The 17,664-nt window shown below is 42.3% G+C and overlaps 1 protein-coding gene across 1 annotated transcript in view; it reads left to right on the top strand.

The window, feature by feature from the left end:
* The first annotated feature begins 387 nt into the window (after positions 1-387).
* Positions 388-17,664, top strand: part of LOC102047932 (ovostatin-like) — a 32,125-nt gene continuing 14,848 nt past the window's right edge. Inside the window, exons 1-19 of the mRNA XM_055712682.1 lie at positions 388-685; positions 2,223-2,406; positions 3,097-3,253; positions 4,130-4,182; positions 4,664-4,684; positions 5,436-5,604; positions 6,846-6,930; positions 7,631-7,748; positions 8,697-8,817; positions 9,039-9,148; positions 10,186-10,344; positions 11,158-11,385; positions 11,600-11,657; positions 12,686-12,831; positions 13,219-13,368; positions 14,008-14,178; positions 14,771-14,903; positions 16,240-16,333; positions 17,048-17,276. Coding sequence (XP_055568657.1) covers positions 483-685; positions 2,223-2,406; positions 3,097-3,253; positions 4,130-4,182; positions 4,664-4,684; positions 5,436-5,604; positions 6,846-6,930; positions 7,631-7,748; positions 8,697-8,817; positions 9,039-9,148; positions 10,186-10,344; positions 11,158-11,385; positions 11,600-11,657; positions 12,686-12,831; positions 13,219-13,368; positions 14,008-14,178; positions 14,771-14,903; positions 16,240-16,333; positions 17,048-17,276 — 2,589 coding nt within the window. The 5' untranslated portion in view covers positions 388-482. The remainder of the gene's footprint in view (positions 686-2,222; positions 2,407-3,096; positions 3,254-4,129; positions 4,183-4,663; positions 4,685-5,435; positions 5,605-6,845; positions 6,931-7,630; positions 7,749-8,696; positions 8,818-9,038; positions 9,149-10,185; positions 10,345-11,157; positions 11,386-11,599; positions 11,658-12,685; positions 12,832-13,218; positions 13,369-14,007; positions 14,179-14,770; positions 14,904-16,239; positions 16,334-17,047; positions 17,277-17,664) is intronic.

Raw genomic sequence — 17,664 nt, 5'->3', positions numbered from 1 at the left:
TCAGATTCCTTTCCCTAGGGATATGCTTGCCCTGTCCACTGGCAAAAATGCTGGACAACTAGCCCACACCATTTCTTGCTGAACGTTACTGTTTTCAGTAAGAAACCCCGATTACAATCAGGAGTTCCCTTCTGTGCCATACTGAATGCAGCTATAGTCTGATGGTGTATTGTCACTGCCCAGCCCCCTATGCAGGCATACAATAGCACTGTGTTAGGATTACTTCTGTTCTGTGAGATATATCTACAGAAGATCTTCACCCAACAAGGAACTACTTAAGCAGTGGCAAATACTAACAGGCTGAAACATTACGGAACCTTCAGCCAATGACATGATAATCAGAGGCAAGCTTCAATAAAACATTCAGATGGGCAGAACCGGTTTGGCTTGCAGGAAGTTATGTGAAATATGAGAGCTTTCCTAAGCTATTGTTTGAGAGTTCAAGGAGTGTGAGAACACACAACAGAGAGGAAGATGAACCTATGCAAATTTTATGTAGATATCTTTTGCTGGAATATGATGGAATCTGTGGAGGAGGAGCATCATCTCAGGCCAGTTTAAAAGCCAGAAGACAGGCTGTCCACTGGAGATCAGTCTCTCCTCTTTCTTCACCGACAGAGATGTGGTCAAGGATTCTTCTGAGTATTCTGTGCTTGAACTGGATTGCCACAGTGTCTTCTGAACCGTAAGAGATCATACATTCTGTACTTTTATAATAACATATTCTATTGTATTTCCCACTGGTTTATTTCTTCTGGAACACTGCTATATAATAAACTGGATGTTTGAGATCCAGGTTCTGAAATTTGTCTGAAATGGAAATAGGTTACATTGAAGGATGATATGGAATGATGCTCATCATCATTAAAGTGCTATGAAACCTGATTTGAATGACAGAAACATAAAACTGGAGTAGGTGGAAGTCTGAAGCACATGGGTAAAGTGGAGACAAGACTAGACTAGCAAGTAATACTAATGATAGGGATTGATAAGCATCAGCAGTACAGAGGGAGCATGGTGTGTGAGGAGGTGCTACAGGCCAGATAATGACTGGTACTAGGGACTATGCTGCCAATCCTAGTGTTAGTATTAGTATTGCACCTGCTGTGCTGTCACAGTTCATACAGCACTGTCAATGTCCACGACTTTATACAAATGGAAGATCTCAGCCACAATTTTCAAAAATACACCAACATTACAGCTTAAATGCCCTTCTGAAAAGTTCTAAAGGAAAACTCTGTGAAAGCCAGAGTGTTTAGCTTTCTCAGTTACACTGTTGGTTTTAATCATTTTACTTTTGGTCTTCAAATATCATTCAGTCTGAACTGGGCAACTGAAAATAACAATGAAGGCAATATGAGTAAGCAAAACTGTGGGAGAAAAAAAGGGAAAGGGTCAGATTATCAAGAAAAGATTGTGTGATTCACGTTGTGCTGCAGAACCAGCTCATCAAATCTATTATATATTATTTGTAAAGACTAATTTGGGCAGCAGAGAACTGGTGATCAGCAACAGAACGTTAGCCAAATATAGCAGATCTGAAGGAAAGTTTTTCAGAGGAAGAATTTGGGGAATGAAGGATGCCCTAGTTACAGAAAGCAGTATAACTAAAAAAGCCCAATGGAAGAATGAAGCAAAGGAAGCAACCCAGGGAGAGGCATTGAAACAGAACAGAGCATGCAGGTTAGATTTAGTGTTCCCTAGAATATTCGGTAAAATAGAAAAGCAGGATCATTTCTTGTGCATTATGCTGATTGACTTGTGGTATGACAGTTCTTATCTGGAGGGACAGAGATCCAGAGGAAAATAAAAATAAATATTTGTTACAAACATTGACTAGTATTTAAGTGTACATATGGGTCATGGGAGGATAAATGCAGCTAAGCTTGTCAGGTGTTCAGGCACTTCACTAACTGGAGCTGAGTAAATGCCTGGGATGGAAAGATGCAGTATCATGCTGGGGAAGAGACTGCATAGAATAATGTTAGTCTTTCAGCTCCGAAAGAATTGTGAGGGACAATTGTCATTTTTACTTTCTTAGCATATTATTCAAAATTAATTGAATAAAACAGAAATCCTTCAGCGGATTTGAACAAGCTTTGAACAAGCTTTGAACCATGTCTTCCTTCATATGGGCAGCATTTCTGTGGTATTTTGCTCTCCTGTTTGCTCTGAGTTTCCTTCATGACCAAACTCTGTGATCTGCTCTTGCCTTCTCACAGTCAGTATGTGCTGCTGGTCCCAACTGTAGTGCGGAGCGACTCCCCACAGACCGCTTGTGTCCAGCTCCACAGCTTCAGGGAGCCTCTGTCCCTGAGCATCGTCCTGGAATACGGCAGTATCCGGAAGACTCTCTTTAAGGAATCCGTGAGACAGAATGATTACTTCAAGTGCTGCGAGTTTAAGGTATTTTTCTTTTTTTAGACTACTGAAGAGGGTGTAGAAGCTGGAAATACTTCTAAGGGCAACTCTCCCTATCAACGAGAGCAAGAAGATGAAGAGTGTGGGAAAGGAACAGGACAAAAAAAGATAAACTGCTAGGAAGTCTGACAATGTAGACACAAAAAAGAAAGGCATATGCGTTGTAGGGGGAAGCTGGAGAAAGACTTTCCATCTCCATTCACAGACTGAACAGAAAAAAAGCTTTTGATTGCCATTGCGGGTGCAGGTGCCCTATGGGACTGTCATAACTGTCAAGCTGGAGGATCCAGCTGGGACATGCTCATTCCCTTTCCCATGACTCTGCAAGATCTGGACAGATATGATAAACAAGTCCCAAGGTTAGGTCTTCAGACTGCAGCAGGAGAAAACACTTCAGAACTGAGCTATATGGCTGGGGCAACCTGCATACATGGGATGAGGAAATGCATAGGACAGGGCATAGCTTAAAACCTTAGTACCTGGTGACAGACTATGGGACTTCCACAGCAAAAATTCAGAGATTATCTCACTGGTAAAGATGGGGCTTCTCATGACTTTGTACAAGCTATTTATGACTCACTTGACAGTCGGTATCTTACTCAAGAACCCCGGGCACCAGGGGACCTGATCACACCTCATTTACCACTTTTCCTCTGGGGTTTTGTTTCTCTCCAGGTTCCTCCTGCTACTTCTGACCCCCTGGCATTCATTTCCTTTTCTGCCAAAGGCACCACAGTCAACATAGCTGAAAGAAGATCAGTGGCGATTCAGAATGCGGATAATAGTGTCTTCATCCAGACGGACAAACCCATTTACAAACCAGGGCAAAAAGGTGGCTGAGGAGTTTGAGTCAGCTAGTCAACTGGGAAATTGAGTGCAAGGGTGGGTCTAGAATGACAAGGACTTCCTCTGGTGGAGTAAAAGACCATGGACTGCAATGGCCATGAGCAATCCTTCAGAGAGTGTATAATTGTCATCTGAGGTTGGGCTCATCAAAAGTCAGTGAAAAATAGAACCGATTTACAAAATTGCAACAAATGAGTAGAGCTCATGTGTTTTTACTGAGTTAATTGCACTTACAGGATCTCGAGTTCTGTCAGGTTTACTGAGGTCAGTCACCTAACAAGTGTCCTTAAAAATAGAGAAAATAATAGGTTAAGCTTCGAATTAATAAAATTCATATACAAATAAAGCAAGCATGTAATTTCCTGTCAACAGCTCTTTCTATTTAACTCCTAATCTAACTCACAGTGCTGATTCCATCACAATATTTATATTACAGTACTAGCTGTGGTATAGTTAGCTATCTCTTTAGTGTAATTATACTTCAGTGCTGCAGAGCGTTTACACTTAGAATAAAGACAAATTCTTCCCTCTCTTAATTTTTTTCATTTAAATGGTCTGTGTACAGTGTTTTAGGAAATGCTCCAAAGAAATGAGTCCTACAAGAAGAATTGAAGGCAGTACAGGGTATTCCTATTTACTATAGAGATTCCTTTAGTCCCAGTGGGTCAGAATCGAAGATCTTTCAGCACACAAGTTTGTTTTGGTTTTATTCTTCACTGGATAAGATAATCAAATCCTTTCTGGTTCTCTGGGGACTCTAGTTCTCCCTGAAAGTCTGGGCAAACTTTGTTTCTGTTGTATGTTAGAAGTAACTTACTGCTGCTAAAGTAAATGATTCCCTTTTGTCCTGCATCTTTTTCAGTGATGTTTCGTGTGGTCACTTTGGACACCCAGTTCAGACCTGTTCAGGAAACAGTAAGTATGAGTGAGACTCAAGATTTTCCAAGCAGGCTCTTGGGATACCTGTTCACTGAGACCCTGTCACTTAGAAATTTAATAAAAAGGGTCTGGCACAGGCCTCCTGATGTTTTTGGAGAACTGCTGTAACTCCTTAACTTCACACTCCATCCTTTTCCTGACTTTATAGAGGGCAAAGGGTGTGAAAGCTTTCCTGTAAATCTTTCATAGCACTCAGATTTTGTAGTCACTTCATCTGTCTCAGATATGTTGAAAGAGACTGCATGTTTTTGTAGAAAAGATAAATTCACAAACAGGTTAGCTTAAAATTATCTCTTTAATTACAGACATGAGTTACGAATTGTTTCCTTGGCCCAGTGTTTTGTATCCAGAGAAAGCTATTTAAAGCCTTCTTTATGTTCTAGTATTTCTCAAACTCCACAGTTAATTTCTTGATGTTTTGATCTTTCTTTTTCTTTCTCTTTTTTTCCTCCTCCAGTATCCCCAAATCATCATTGAGGTAAGAGATGCAGCGTCATGAAAGAATAAGTTGCTTTGGAAAGACTATGCTTCATCATTCCCCATAGCATCAGTAGCTGAGGAAGGCTCATCCAGAGCACTCCATCTAAAGCCAGTGGGCTTGAGGTTGAACAGTGGCAGTACCCATTATCAAACACTAGAGGAGAAGAAATCAGCAGAACTGGAGATGTTAGTCAGAGGTGGCATGGGATTGTTGCTGTGTCTTTAGTTAGAATTCAAACAAAAGCATTAGTACTAGAGTAAATGGGCTGGTGAAATAGACTCATTCTCATACAGGCGTAGGAACGGTAACTTTCTGAAATGTCATGTTCTGGTGGGGGACAGGCTAACAATGAATTACTCTTCTACCATATTTCACATCATTAGATCTCAAAGCACTTTCTAAAGGAGGTCAGTATAATATTCCCATTTTACAGAAGGAATTGAGTCTGAAAGACTTATAATAGAAGAGCTACAGATAAGCAGCCTCAGTCACAATCAGGTACTGTTGCCGGATGATCTGAGATCATCTGCCAGTGTGGCTAATTTCCAGTTAAACATAAATTCAGGCTTGTTTAATCCACAAACACATCTGGAAAACTATTGGGAAATCAGAGCACGTCATCAGTCCAGACTTGCATTCACCCTGTTATGCAGTTAGCCAATATGCCAGAGAGCAAAACTTGAAAGAAGGCGAGAAGACAAGAAATAGGGTGATAAAAGTTTTGGTATGTCTTTCTCCCACTCTCCAGGATCCAGAGAAAAACAAGATCTTCCAGTGGTTGGAGGTAACATCTAAGCATGGAATTGTCCAGCTCTCCTTTCCACTAATCCCAGAGCCTATTCTGGGTTCCTACTACATCATTGTGGAGAGGTCGTCAGGTGAAAAAGAGTACCAGTTCTTCACAGTGGAGGAATATGGTAAGCAAAGGCTGTGAACTGCCCTGCACCAGCAACGAGTCTGGCTTTCCCTATGTCAGAGAGGAGCTGCTAGTGCAGGGTGTAAGTGCTTTGAATTATCCACTTCATACCTGAGAGAGAAAGACATGAAGAGACCTGGGTGGAGAAAGCAAAGGCATGAACCGAAAAAAGAAGTGCTAAGAAAGGCAGCATTTTTCAGGAATTAAATTAGGAATCTAATTCCTTTTCGGGCTTGTCACAAAGTCACTGTGTGACGTTGGGATCCACATGCTGTCACTTGGACCTTACACTCCCTGTCTGTTCAGAGGCAAAATGAACATGTCAGGCCTGCCCTGTTTTGTGGAGGTCATCGCTGTATGAAGACCACTAGGCTAAAATATGTGGTAGAAATCTGAAGATACTGTCTATCAAACAGGCTAAATGACAAGTACCAGACTGTTACCGAGGAGGCTGAATATCCAGTGGAAGTGCAAGATGGAAAACAGTGGGTAGTGGAGATGCCAAAGCCCTCACAGTGATCTGCTTACACTCTGGAATAGACCATATCAAGGGAGTTGCTAAATTAATTTTGATTTTGCAAGTTTTCTCAACTTACAGTGGCAGGTTTTTCTTATTAGTTCTCAGAGAAGGCTTAACAACTCCCAGTTGTTTGGTTTGTTCGTAAGGGCAGTAAAGCACCTTTCCCACTTACCCTCCAGAGCTCTTTCACACCTTCCAGGCTCCCGCGTACAGGTGTGTGAGAACAAGGCCTTTTCCAGCTATGTTGTCATCATTGCTGGTGATCTGGGCCAAAAGAGAAACTGAAAAGAAAAAGTGACAGTGACCTGTTTGGTTTTAATATTTCACTTAATCTGTTGCCTTTCTCCTCCAATTGGGGTTGTATTGCATAATAACTTCTGTTCTCCAGGGCTTAAGTTGTTTGAGACATCAGCATTACTCCCACCTTTCTCTTGAAGAAAATGTACAGCCAATTAGAGTGATGTATTACAGTTCTTACTGTAGCTGTTATCATTATTAGTATGATTATTATTGCATTCTAAAAAAGTTATTCATCTTACCACTAAAGATTATTTTTTCTCCAGTAATAACCTACAGCCAGCTCCTAGGTAGACTTTTCTTTGATCCATTTCTTCTCCCTTGTTGGTGAAAATGCCTTTGCCAATTGTTTTTTTACTTACACGCACACACACCTGCCTATGCCATGCAACTGCTGATCAGCCATATTCACATTGCATTCCTAGTGCTCCCAAAATTTGAAGTGACAACCGATGTGCCACAGAGGATTTCTTTCTTTGATGAAGAAGTCAGAGTGAACGTTTGTGCTTCGTAAGTATCAGAGCTGAGAACAACACAACTGTGCACAATAAACATGGGATAGAGGATGTGTGCTGTGCTGGGAAGCCAGGACCCTGCTGCTGGTTCAGAGTTTGGGTTAGAGCAAGTCCTTTACCTATGACTTCCATGACATGAAATATGGTAACTCTCCTCCCACTACATAGCAGAATTAGACCTGGGAGAGTTTGTGTGCATCCAACAGTTTGAAGATATCTAGCGTCACATACTTGCTAGCTGTTGGGTTTTATTACAGAAAAAAGAGAAATAGTACAGCAGGAGAGTCTATCATTAAGATTTTTGGCTGTGACACTGATGAAGGGCAGGGTGGCATGAGCTATAAGGGTGAGTAGGGATCTTTCTGCAATACATTCTGCTTTGTGTAAGGCACTAACAAGAAAAAGCAAGCAGCGGGGAATGATATTCCAACCCTGAGCCCAGTACCACCTTCCAGCTTCAGACTTTCAAGAATGACGACACCAAGGCAATAGTAAAGCAGATCTTTGTCAACAGGGTGCCAAAACTAAACCTAAAATAATTGAAGGGAATTCTGCTAGGGCTAACTGGTCCTAAGCCCCAGCTGCTCTTCTATCTGGGCACTTCTGAGGGGTTTAGAGTCTACATTGCTCTGCACTCTGGGCAGGTTTCATGCTAAGTCCATGTGACTGGGTTTTTGTGTCTCTTCCTCTTCTAGGTACACTTATGGCCAACCAGTGCAAGCGAATGCCCGCATCAATGTGTGTCAGAAGCACTTTTATAGATCGCAATGTGAGCATAAACAGAAAGAAACCTGTGAAATTGTCACTGGACCGGTACGATACAGAGCAAGACCCTTCTTCCCAGTAGCTTTACTACCCAATATGCAGCAGCGCTTGGTAGCCTCATTCTTTTCCCAGGGAACACCAGAGAGAGAGAATCCCAGAGGTGTAGAGGAATGAAGGCAGTGGGTTGATTGGCATGGACGATGTGCAGCTTTAGCTCGTTCCACTAAGTGGTTAAATAGCACTGAGAAGTGTAGAAGAGGCTGGATGGAGGAGGAGTGGTGTGGCCTGGCCTGGCCTGGCCTCTGGAGGAAGGAGAAACAGCATGGACAGTAGACTCTGACTGATGGTAAAAGTCTTGTTACAGCCAGCTAGTTTTGCTTGTCTGTGACAATTGGTGCCCCATGTGAGGCAAACTGATCTGGACTCAACTACAACACAGATATGTGTTTTTTCTCACTACCTCACAGGAAATGCTGAAAGACCTTGAAGGTAGCTTTTACCAATGACCTCATTAGGAGACTTTGATTTTTTTTCTCTTGGAAACAGTCAGTGGAAGGCTAGGAAGCTTATGAAACTAGAAATTCATGCTCACTCCTAAAACACTGCAGCTGTGTCCTTACCAAATCTAATCAGCAGACCTCTACTGGGAGTCTGTGCTACTGAGGACACTTGACATTAAGATAATGAGTAACTTCTCCAACAGATCAGACTTTGATCATAGAGCTCAGGCATTGTGCAAGATGGGCATAGACAGGATTAGGGGGGATGAGAAGAGAGGTTTCTAGGTGTAAGGGTAAATGGTATTGAAATGATGAGCTGGGAAGGGAGCCAAGGAGTGAGAAGTGTAATGTAAGAGTGGAGCCAGTTAGAAAGGAAGAGCTGAAGAAGATATGAGCAGAGGCAATGAAGCTCTTCAGAGACCTGCTAATACAGATTCAGGAGACATTTTTCAAACCTTGTGAAAAATGGGTTTTCTCCTTTGTGCTCCTTTTTCAGCTGGGTAAGGATGGTTGCCTCAGCACTATCATCTCCACCAAAAAATTCCAGCTCTACCGCAGCTATGCCAGGATGTATGCCAGTCTGAATGTAGAAAGCATCGTCACTGAAAATGGGACAGGTAACACCAAGTGGAGGTTGGGAGTAGCTGGTTAAAGCTAGTAGATGGTACTTTCTGAGAGGAAGCTCCTTCATCCTGATCTGTAGAGCAAACAACAAACAATCACCATTTTCTTCATGCATCTCTCCATACAGAGCATCGATGCTCCATATAGCTTTTCAAAAGAAACACTTTTTTGCCTGCTTGTGATTTCTGTTTCCTCCCCTGGGTGTGTCTCACAGGTATCCAGATGAAAAGCTATGACTATGTTGCAGTCCGCCAGGCAAATGACAGAGTGTCGTTTGAGAATATGGATCTCTATTACAAGAGGGGAATTCCTTACTATGGTGAGGTGGGTACCTGAGAGAACATATTTAGATCAAAACTCCCTAGGTCCAGCATGATGATCTCTGTGTTGCCCCATTTATGGCTGTCACCTAACTCTGTAGGGACAACTTCCCATGGTAATGCTGCATAAGAGTGAGTGCTGCATAGTTCTCTTGTTACATTAGATTATCCCAGAGAAAACAAGAAAAATATACCATACCTGGAGTGTTAGGGTCTCTCCTCTGCCATAGTTAGCGAATGCCTAAAAGGCAGGTAAATGAAAGGTCATATGAGTAGGGAGGAAGAGGCTGCAAGAAACTACTTCAGCAACAGGTGTGCCTAAACTGAAGGTAGAATTTACCCTGCGTTGCATCATACAGTCCCGGGGATATTTACTTAAAGCAGTATAGGTGTTGGAGCGCATTCTGACTTTTCTAGCAACCTACACACACAGGCTAAACCCAGGCATAGAAAGGAACATGAGCTGTACAGCATCACCTTTATATGCAATGGGGACAGAGGGTATACTCAGATGCCTAGGAGCTGGGATGTGCTACTGAGCTCCATAGGTTATCTGGGGCCGTAAAGTCATCTGGTTGCTTTAGTTTTGCTAGTGCTCTCCAAAGAGTATGTGCTCTCAAGTCCCTCTGTTTCTATCTGCTCAAGAAGGGGGAGCATGAGGTAATAATTTAAACCATCATCTCTCACTCAGTAGTCTTTAATTTATATGATGGCCCACTGAACTAATGGCCACTGAAGAGGATCAGAGGACTTACCGTTAAAAGAATCTCTTATACAGGGTCATGTATATAAACAATTCTTTCTCCCTTTGTGACATATAGTTAGTCCTGGCAGTGATGGGAATTGCCTGCCTATACCTGTCATGGAACTCCTGCTCCTTCAAACTATTGATGATCATTTGCCTCTTACATACAATTCATTATTGAATTCTATTCCCTGTAATTGTCCTCAGTGCTTAAGTGAGCATCCTCTGGTGAACAGAGCATTTCCCATTCTTTTTTTTTTTTTTTCCTGAATCCCTTGGGTATTCTTTGTGTTCAGATCACAGTGACAAATGTGGATGGCAAGCCTGTTGCTGATAGGACTGTCCTGCTGGAACTCAACGAACGGTATCTGGCCCACTACACCACTGACAAGAATGGCACTGCTGCTTTTTCCATAAACACATCCAACTTCTTTGATCCCAGTTTTGAGCTGAGAGTAAGTAAATACAGGCTTTTTCTGTAAGTAAGCCTTTCTGTAAGTAAACTGTCTAATTCCTGAAAAAAATACTTCACCGGGGAGAGCAATTAGAAGTGATTGGCAGGATGTTTCAGAGGAGGAAAGTAGGCAGTCAGTCCATCAACACCTGCAACCTAAGCGAAACTCACATCAGAAAACCCCAGTGCCTGAGAAGTGGCAGTCTGCACCCCAGCACTGTTTGGGCTGCAGTGATCTCCAGCAGGTCCCTGCTTTTCCCTCTGCTCAGAAGCCCGTTCTGCAGACATCTTTCTTCTCTTTATCCTGTGCGCTAGTGGACCTTCCTCACAGACTGCCCTGTCTCCCCTACCCAGCCCAGATGCCTGCCAGCCTCTTTCCCTGGGGCTGCCTGCTTCCCTGCCTTTCTGCTGGCAGAGACTCGTGCCTGTTAACCACCACATGGTCTTCTCGTGTTGGCATGCCTTTTCTCTGGTGTGACGGGAAGAGCTGAGAAAAAGAAGGCTGAGAACGATACCATTCTAACTCACAATGACTCCTAGGAGTTTACACAACCTGTTCCAAGCCTGCATGAATCTGAAATAACTTCCCTTCTGCAATGTGTCATAGGCATCTGGATACACTGAGGTGTCCAGAAAGCCCCCTGCTCTGGACTGATGAAGCACAAATTTTTCACATCAGCTCTTGCTCTTGGCTTAAACAGCCCCACAAAGCCATTTTCCTGACAGAATATTTTAAAGGGAAGATACCTTTGCCTCTCACCTGCCTGCCGTTTTTTATTTTCCACTTTGTGTGTAAGACTCTTCTACTTCATAGGTCAGGCAAGCACCAGATGACTGTGCAGACTTCTTCACTTGGAGGCATGATAATGAGCCTCAAGCCTCATTCTTTGTCCGGCGCTTCTACTCACGGACCAACAGCTTTGTGAAAATTGAGCCAGTGAAGGAGAAGCTCAGCTGTGGCCAACAGCAAACAATCAATGTCCACTACATCCTGAACAGAGAGGGCTACAGGAATGCCAGTCACACAAACTTCTACTATGTGGTAAGTGCTACGTTGACTCCAAAAGCATCTCTTTTCTTTCACCTTCTCTTAAACACCATATAAAGCAGAAATCTCCAGACTGGTGGTTACAGATCAAAGCTCAACTTGATGGCCTTTGAAGCCTCTCAGAACACTACTCAAAGTCAATGACTTCATGGGGGAAGGGAGGAGGTCCTTTTGATCCTGCCTCATGATTTTTTTTTTCTATGCTCAGGTGATGACAAAAGGAAAAATTGTTCTCAGTGGCCAGAAGCTAGTCAGAATCTCTGGTGGTAAGTTCTAGACCATATTACTACTGATATTCATAAGATCATCATAAGCGCCAGAGAATTAGTAATCTTTGTAAGAATGGATGAAAGCAGAGAACTGTGGCTAAATCAGGTCCTAGTTCTTAAACGCTATGACCTGTCACTACTCGCGGTATCAGTTGCTTTTGCTGCAGCATCTAAACAATCCCTATATCGTAATCAGATTTATCTTGTTAGTTGAAAGATTAAAACTCTGTTGTGGTCAAACACAAGGAATGTAACCTTCTGTTTTATTTCTTGCTGAGGAGTATTTACAGTTTCACAGTTCTAGTGTGACATCCTAGTATCCACCAGCTAGAAGAGTAAAGCTTTTAAAAGTTTGAAATAGTATGTGTGTCGTTTGACAGGGATATTTAACAGTTAAATGCTTGGAATTCATTGCACTTTCAGAATTCTCCCAATACCCACAAATGAGAATGATCTTACTAATCACAGCAAACTGAACTTCATTCTTCCATTGTTAAAAATACATTTTCTTGCAGAATCTGGTTTCAGTAGATGGCTTGAGTAAGACTCACTCCACATATAGGACTCGTTTAGTATTTGCCTTTTTTGGTCTTAGGTTTAATTTCCTGTCCTTGCTCTAGTAGTTGTCATCTAGATTAGAACTTCATATTTCTTAGTGTTAAGAGAGGTTTCCTTTTGCTCAGGAGACTGGTCCGTCTCCTCTGGTCTAGGAGGTTCTAGGTTTGAGACCCAAAGGCAATGTTGTGCTCTTCTCATAGCAATCATGCACAGATTTCCCTGACCAACTTCTACTCAGCTCAGACCCCTTTCTGCAAAGCACCCTGCTCTCAGCATCCTCCAGTTTGTATCTGTTTCCTTGCTGATGGGACCTGTTCCTCGGTCACTGAGAGATGAATCTTCCAATATCCAACTTCCCCGTTTTTCACAGGTGCTAGTAGCTTATGGATAAATATGTGGTCCTTCCACCAAAGCTGAGGTTTTTCTAACCTCTTTTGTTGGGTTGTCCTTCCATGTTTGTTCCACAGCTCCAAGAGGTACATTCTCCATCACACTGACTGTCACAGAGGAGCTTGCCCCCAGCACCAATCTGTTGCTTTACACTGTGCATCCTCACGGGGAGATAGTGGCTGATAGCTCTTGGATACGCAGTGACATATGTTTCAAAAACAAGGTAAAAACCTTTGCTTTCTTATTAAGGGCTATATCAGCTGCCTCTTTGCTGAAGGAACAGTTAGGGAATGACCTCATCGAGAGCCTTTCACTTGGGACGGTCTTTAGGAATGAAAAGGTGCAGATGTGCCTGGGAACATGAGGAGCTGTCCCTGGAATTGACATGTATGCTCAGACAAAGTTCTCAATGCAGTGCGGAGGGGGAGGTGAGTAGGGCAATTATACAGGTTGTGAATTTTCACAGAACAGGGATTCAGAAGGGCCATCTAGCAGTAAGAGCTTCGCTCCACAGAGAAGAGCGAGTGCTGGTGAAAGGTGAGATTTAGATCTATGTGCCAAGCTGATTCTCCTAATTTCTTTATGGTTGTCTGGATTTATTAATTTCCAGGTCCAGCTTGAGTTCTCTGAGAAGCAGGGTCTCCCAGGCTCTAAAGTCGGTCTTCACCTTGAAGCTGCTGCCAACTCCTACTGTGCCCTGCGGGCTGTGGATCAGAGTGTCCTCCTCCTTCAGCCTGAGCGACAGTTATCTGCTGAGAGTGTAAGCCACATCCCCAGTCCTGTGTTCTTTTGACCTAGGGACATCCAGACTGACAGTCTAATTCCCAGCTGTGACCTCTCTGCTGCTGGCTCTATTTTTATTTTTCCCTTGGAAACAGACATTTCAGTGATTAAAGAAAAGTCTACGGCAGTTGTATACTTCAAAGACGGAAACTGATGGTGGAACATTTACTTTTGGAAAGCATGGCAGTGTAAGACATATCCCAAGAATATACCTAACGTAAATCCTTGAAAGCAGAGTTACTCCCTGGGGAGTGTTGATGTCAAAATTGCATTTTATGTCTCACATAGGCCTTGGGCCCAGAACAGAAGTTGTAGATGTCAGCTAGTATCTTGTTGGATTCCAGTCTCATCTTTGCATAACTTAGGAATATATCTCCATGCTTTGTGCTCAAGTTCACCCCACAAAGCCACTGCAGCTCAGAAGGAGGATAGAAGAGTCCAGTTCTCCTTTTGTAACACCAGCCAAATTGCTTATTCATCTCTAGGAAGGCATCACTTGTCAAACCCACCACAGTCTACAGGATTGCTCAGGAGCTACCATAAGCTTTGCATATATGTGACTTCACACCTGCCCAGTACTTCCCTTGTGTTTACACTAGTCATTCTCACCTCCCAGGTGTACTACCAACTTCCTGTGAGTGATTTATATGGCTATTACCACAATGGGCTCAACCTGGAAGATGACAAGCCAGAGAGGTGTACCCCAGTCAAAACCACCTTTTTTGATGGCTTATACTATGAACCTGTGAATGTCAGTCATGATGGTGATGCCTACAGAATTTTCAGGGTATGTGCTCTGTGTGGTTCTTTAAGTGGGAGATATTCCAGAAGAATTCATGCACATTAGCATACAACTCTCTCAGGTGGTGGTTCTCACTCCTAAGAGAAGGCAGCTGATGCCTGGAACTGCCTAAAGTCTCTGATGACCCAGTTTCTGCCTTCTTATCCCCACTGCTTACTCAGGAAGACTGCAAATCACTACTACTAGATATATCCACTGGTGTCCTGCCCATGCTTCAGTAGACACTTGCTAAGCAGGACCGCATCCTTGGCTCATGACTTCAGGTGTTCCTTGTAAAGATCTGAGTCCATGATGAAGGCCACTTCATTCCTGATACACTTGCCTCTACTCCCCACTGTCCATATCACCTAAGACCTAACATAAGCCCCATCATTACTGCTCTTTGCAGAACACCAGGTGCCACTGCTCCATAAGAAACACAGAGATTGGCAAGGAAGAGTTGTAACATGCAGGGTTGAAAGAATGGGATGTGAGAAGAGAGGAGAGAGATGAACTATGATAACCCAGGTGGGAGAAGCGGCAAGCACAGGTAGCTAGTGCATGCCTTGAGTGACATGATTGATTCTTTCACATTTAGGATATGGGCCTGAAGGTTTTCACCAACTCCAAGCTACGGAAGCCCGTTCTGTGCAATGAAGACAAATCGGATACAGAAGATCACCCTGTCAATATTGCGTATAGTATTGCCCATGTCGGTGGCTATAGCGCAGGTAAAGGAAGGTTCATACTGTATCTCCAGTCCCAGTCTACCTGGTTTTCAAAATGGTTCTCTGTATAAAATATCAGCCAGCATGTTGAGGGTTTGTTGGGGAATAGGTCTATGTGTCCCAGTTTGCCTCAAGTAATCTCTTTCTGACAGTCCTAGCGGTAGAGTCAATTCTCTCTCAGTTAAGTATAGGGTGCATATAGAAAAGACAGGGAATACTGGGATGCTACTTCTTTCGTAAACTGATACTAGTTTTTCAGGCTTTTTCAGGTCAGAACCTTTTATCAAATCACAATTCAGTTAAATATTTAGAAGGAAATGACAATCCAGAAAAATAATGACAATTCCCAATGTCAGGAATTCACACAGCATGTTGTCTCCAAAGCCTTTATAGATCAGCAAGCATTATGATTTTCTTCCTCCAAATCAGATTGCTCAGCAAAAAAACCCTAAAGTAGCAGCCATGGGTTGCCACAAGGGAAATTGCTATTCAGCACTTGGAAAACATTCTTTCCCATGAGAGCTGTGCTGCACTAGAAGAGCTTCTCCAGGATGTTTTGGATCCATTGCTGCAGGTTTTAAAAACTAAGCTGGACAAGGCTCTTGAGCAATATGATCTGACTTTGAAGTCAGTCCTACTTCAAGGAGATTGGACTGGAGAACTCCAAAGGTTCCTCCCCACCCAGAATTTTGAATGATTCTGTGATTCTATGATTCTAAGTCCAGCAAAATAAGAAAGTATTGTTATTTCCATGATACAGCCAGGAAATCTGAGGTACCTCCATGCTAAATGAGTTGTTGGACATCACAAGTGAGTCCATGGCAAAGCTGGAAAGAGGATGTTGGTTCTTAATATTAGACCTGTAGTTTGACTATATGAACAAAAATAGTTTTCCAGTAGGCTGGATATTCAGCTCCAGTTTTAACTACTGAATGGGGAAAAGATGATTGCGTTCTCATGGAGAATTTTAAAGCCTTATAGGTTTTGGTAGTAATACTGGCTACTGTCACCCATTTCCAAATCGAAGAGAGCTAGTGGTAGAGGATGGAGAACATACCTTTCTAAGTGGATGATGAGAACTTTTAATGTGAAATGAAGTGATATGTCTTGTGAAATAGCTAAATTTTCTAGTATTTTCCCATGGGAAAAGAGAATAGATAAGAAATTTTTCTTCCCGTATCCTATACCTCTTCAAGTTTTCCCTTTGTACAGGAAAAAGAATTGAAACGTACTCAATGAAATAGTGTTCATTCATAGCGTTGAGCAAGTCTGAAGGCAGTTCAGGTTCTTCTGGCCTGACCCCTCTCATGTTATACTTTAACCATATATAATATTCTAGATGAGTCAAGGATTATTTCTGGGAGTGGTGTTGCTCATAACACCATTCGGAAATTCTTCCCTGAGACCTGGATTTGGGATCTGGTGCACACTGAGTGAGTATCTTTATCTTCAGTTCTTACCTCCTGTGTGGATTTTTGAGCTGATACATGTTGCTGAAATGAATTCTGGGAAGAAGTCATGGACCATATGTCTGCTTTGTAGATATGGGTCTCTTTTTCCCATCTTAATCAATGACATTTGGGCTCCTAACCTTGTAGGCAGTGTCAAACTTACTTGAACTGTGAATGACATCTGTGCTCTGCCCCCTTTCCTTCTGATGGGGAGAAAGAATAAGAGCTAAAAGTCAAATAAAAACATTTTTTTAGGAGGGAGCAGGAGGAAAACTTGCTATTTTTAATCAATTTTTTAATTCAGCAGCAGAAAAATCAGGTTATATTTTCTTTCCAAGCTATCACAGCATCTGCAATGAGAATGTCTCCCTATTAACTATGCATCCAGGGGCTGTTATAGAACATTAATAAAAATTTATTGGTTCTAACCTGAATGTTTGGGCATTATAGTATTTAAACAAATTGTATTCTAAATTAAGAAAAGCTGAGTATTCTTCCAAGTGCTTTTATAACATGTAGTTCACCAGCACCTTCAGCTTTACTTCCAGCTTTACAATATTTTTTTTAAATATGGAGAGATATCTTGCAGAAAGTGAGGTGAAAACAGACATACTAACTCAAGCAGGAACCCATTCTATAATTTGGCTTGAAAATGCCAAAGACAAATTTTAATTCTGTTTTTCTTATTTTCCTCAGTTCCAGGGGAGAGGTCAATGTCCCTTACACTATTCCTGACACCATCACCGAATGGAAAGCCAGTGCTTTCTGCATGCAGGATGATGCTGGATTTGGTATCTCCTCACCTGTTACACTGACAGCATTCCAACCATTCTTTGTGGATCTCACTTTGCCATACTCTGTTATTCGAGGGGAAAAATTTAATTTAATAGCCAACGTCTTCAACTACCTCAATAAATGCATCCAGGTCTGTCAAGTCCCCTTTTACTTCTTATATGCTTTGTCTATTTCCTAGAGATCCCAGCATTTTCCTGCATAATGCACTAGAGATGGAGAAATAAGTATTTAACTTATTTATTAGTGCGTATTTAACTTATGCTTTAGCCTGACACATTATTCCCTCACCCTCTCTCTTTGGACCCATCCTTGTGTCATTAACATTAGGAAAACATAGCTGATGGTCACTGTAGCTGGTCCACAGAAGATAAAAACCTGCTGCCTACCCTTACATAATTTAGTTCTTTTTGCTCCTGAAGGACAACTGGAGCAGAGGGTATGGGTACCTTGTTGTGCAAAACTCAATACATACTGAGTATGTTGTATGTAGCAGTAACTCATAAGATGACTTAACTAAC

This window comes from Falco cherrug, chromosome 5, assembly GCF_023634085.1.
Source record: "Falco cherrug isolate bFalChe1 chromosome 5, bFalChe1.pri, whole genome shotgun sequence".
NCBI lineage: Eukaryota > Metazoa > Chordata > Aves > Falconiformes > Falconidae > Falco > Falco cherrug.
Note: the sequence above shows the minus strand (reverse complement) of the source record. Positions and strands in the feature narration are given on the sequence as shown.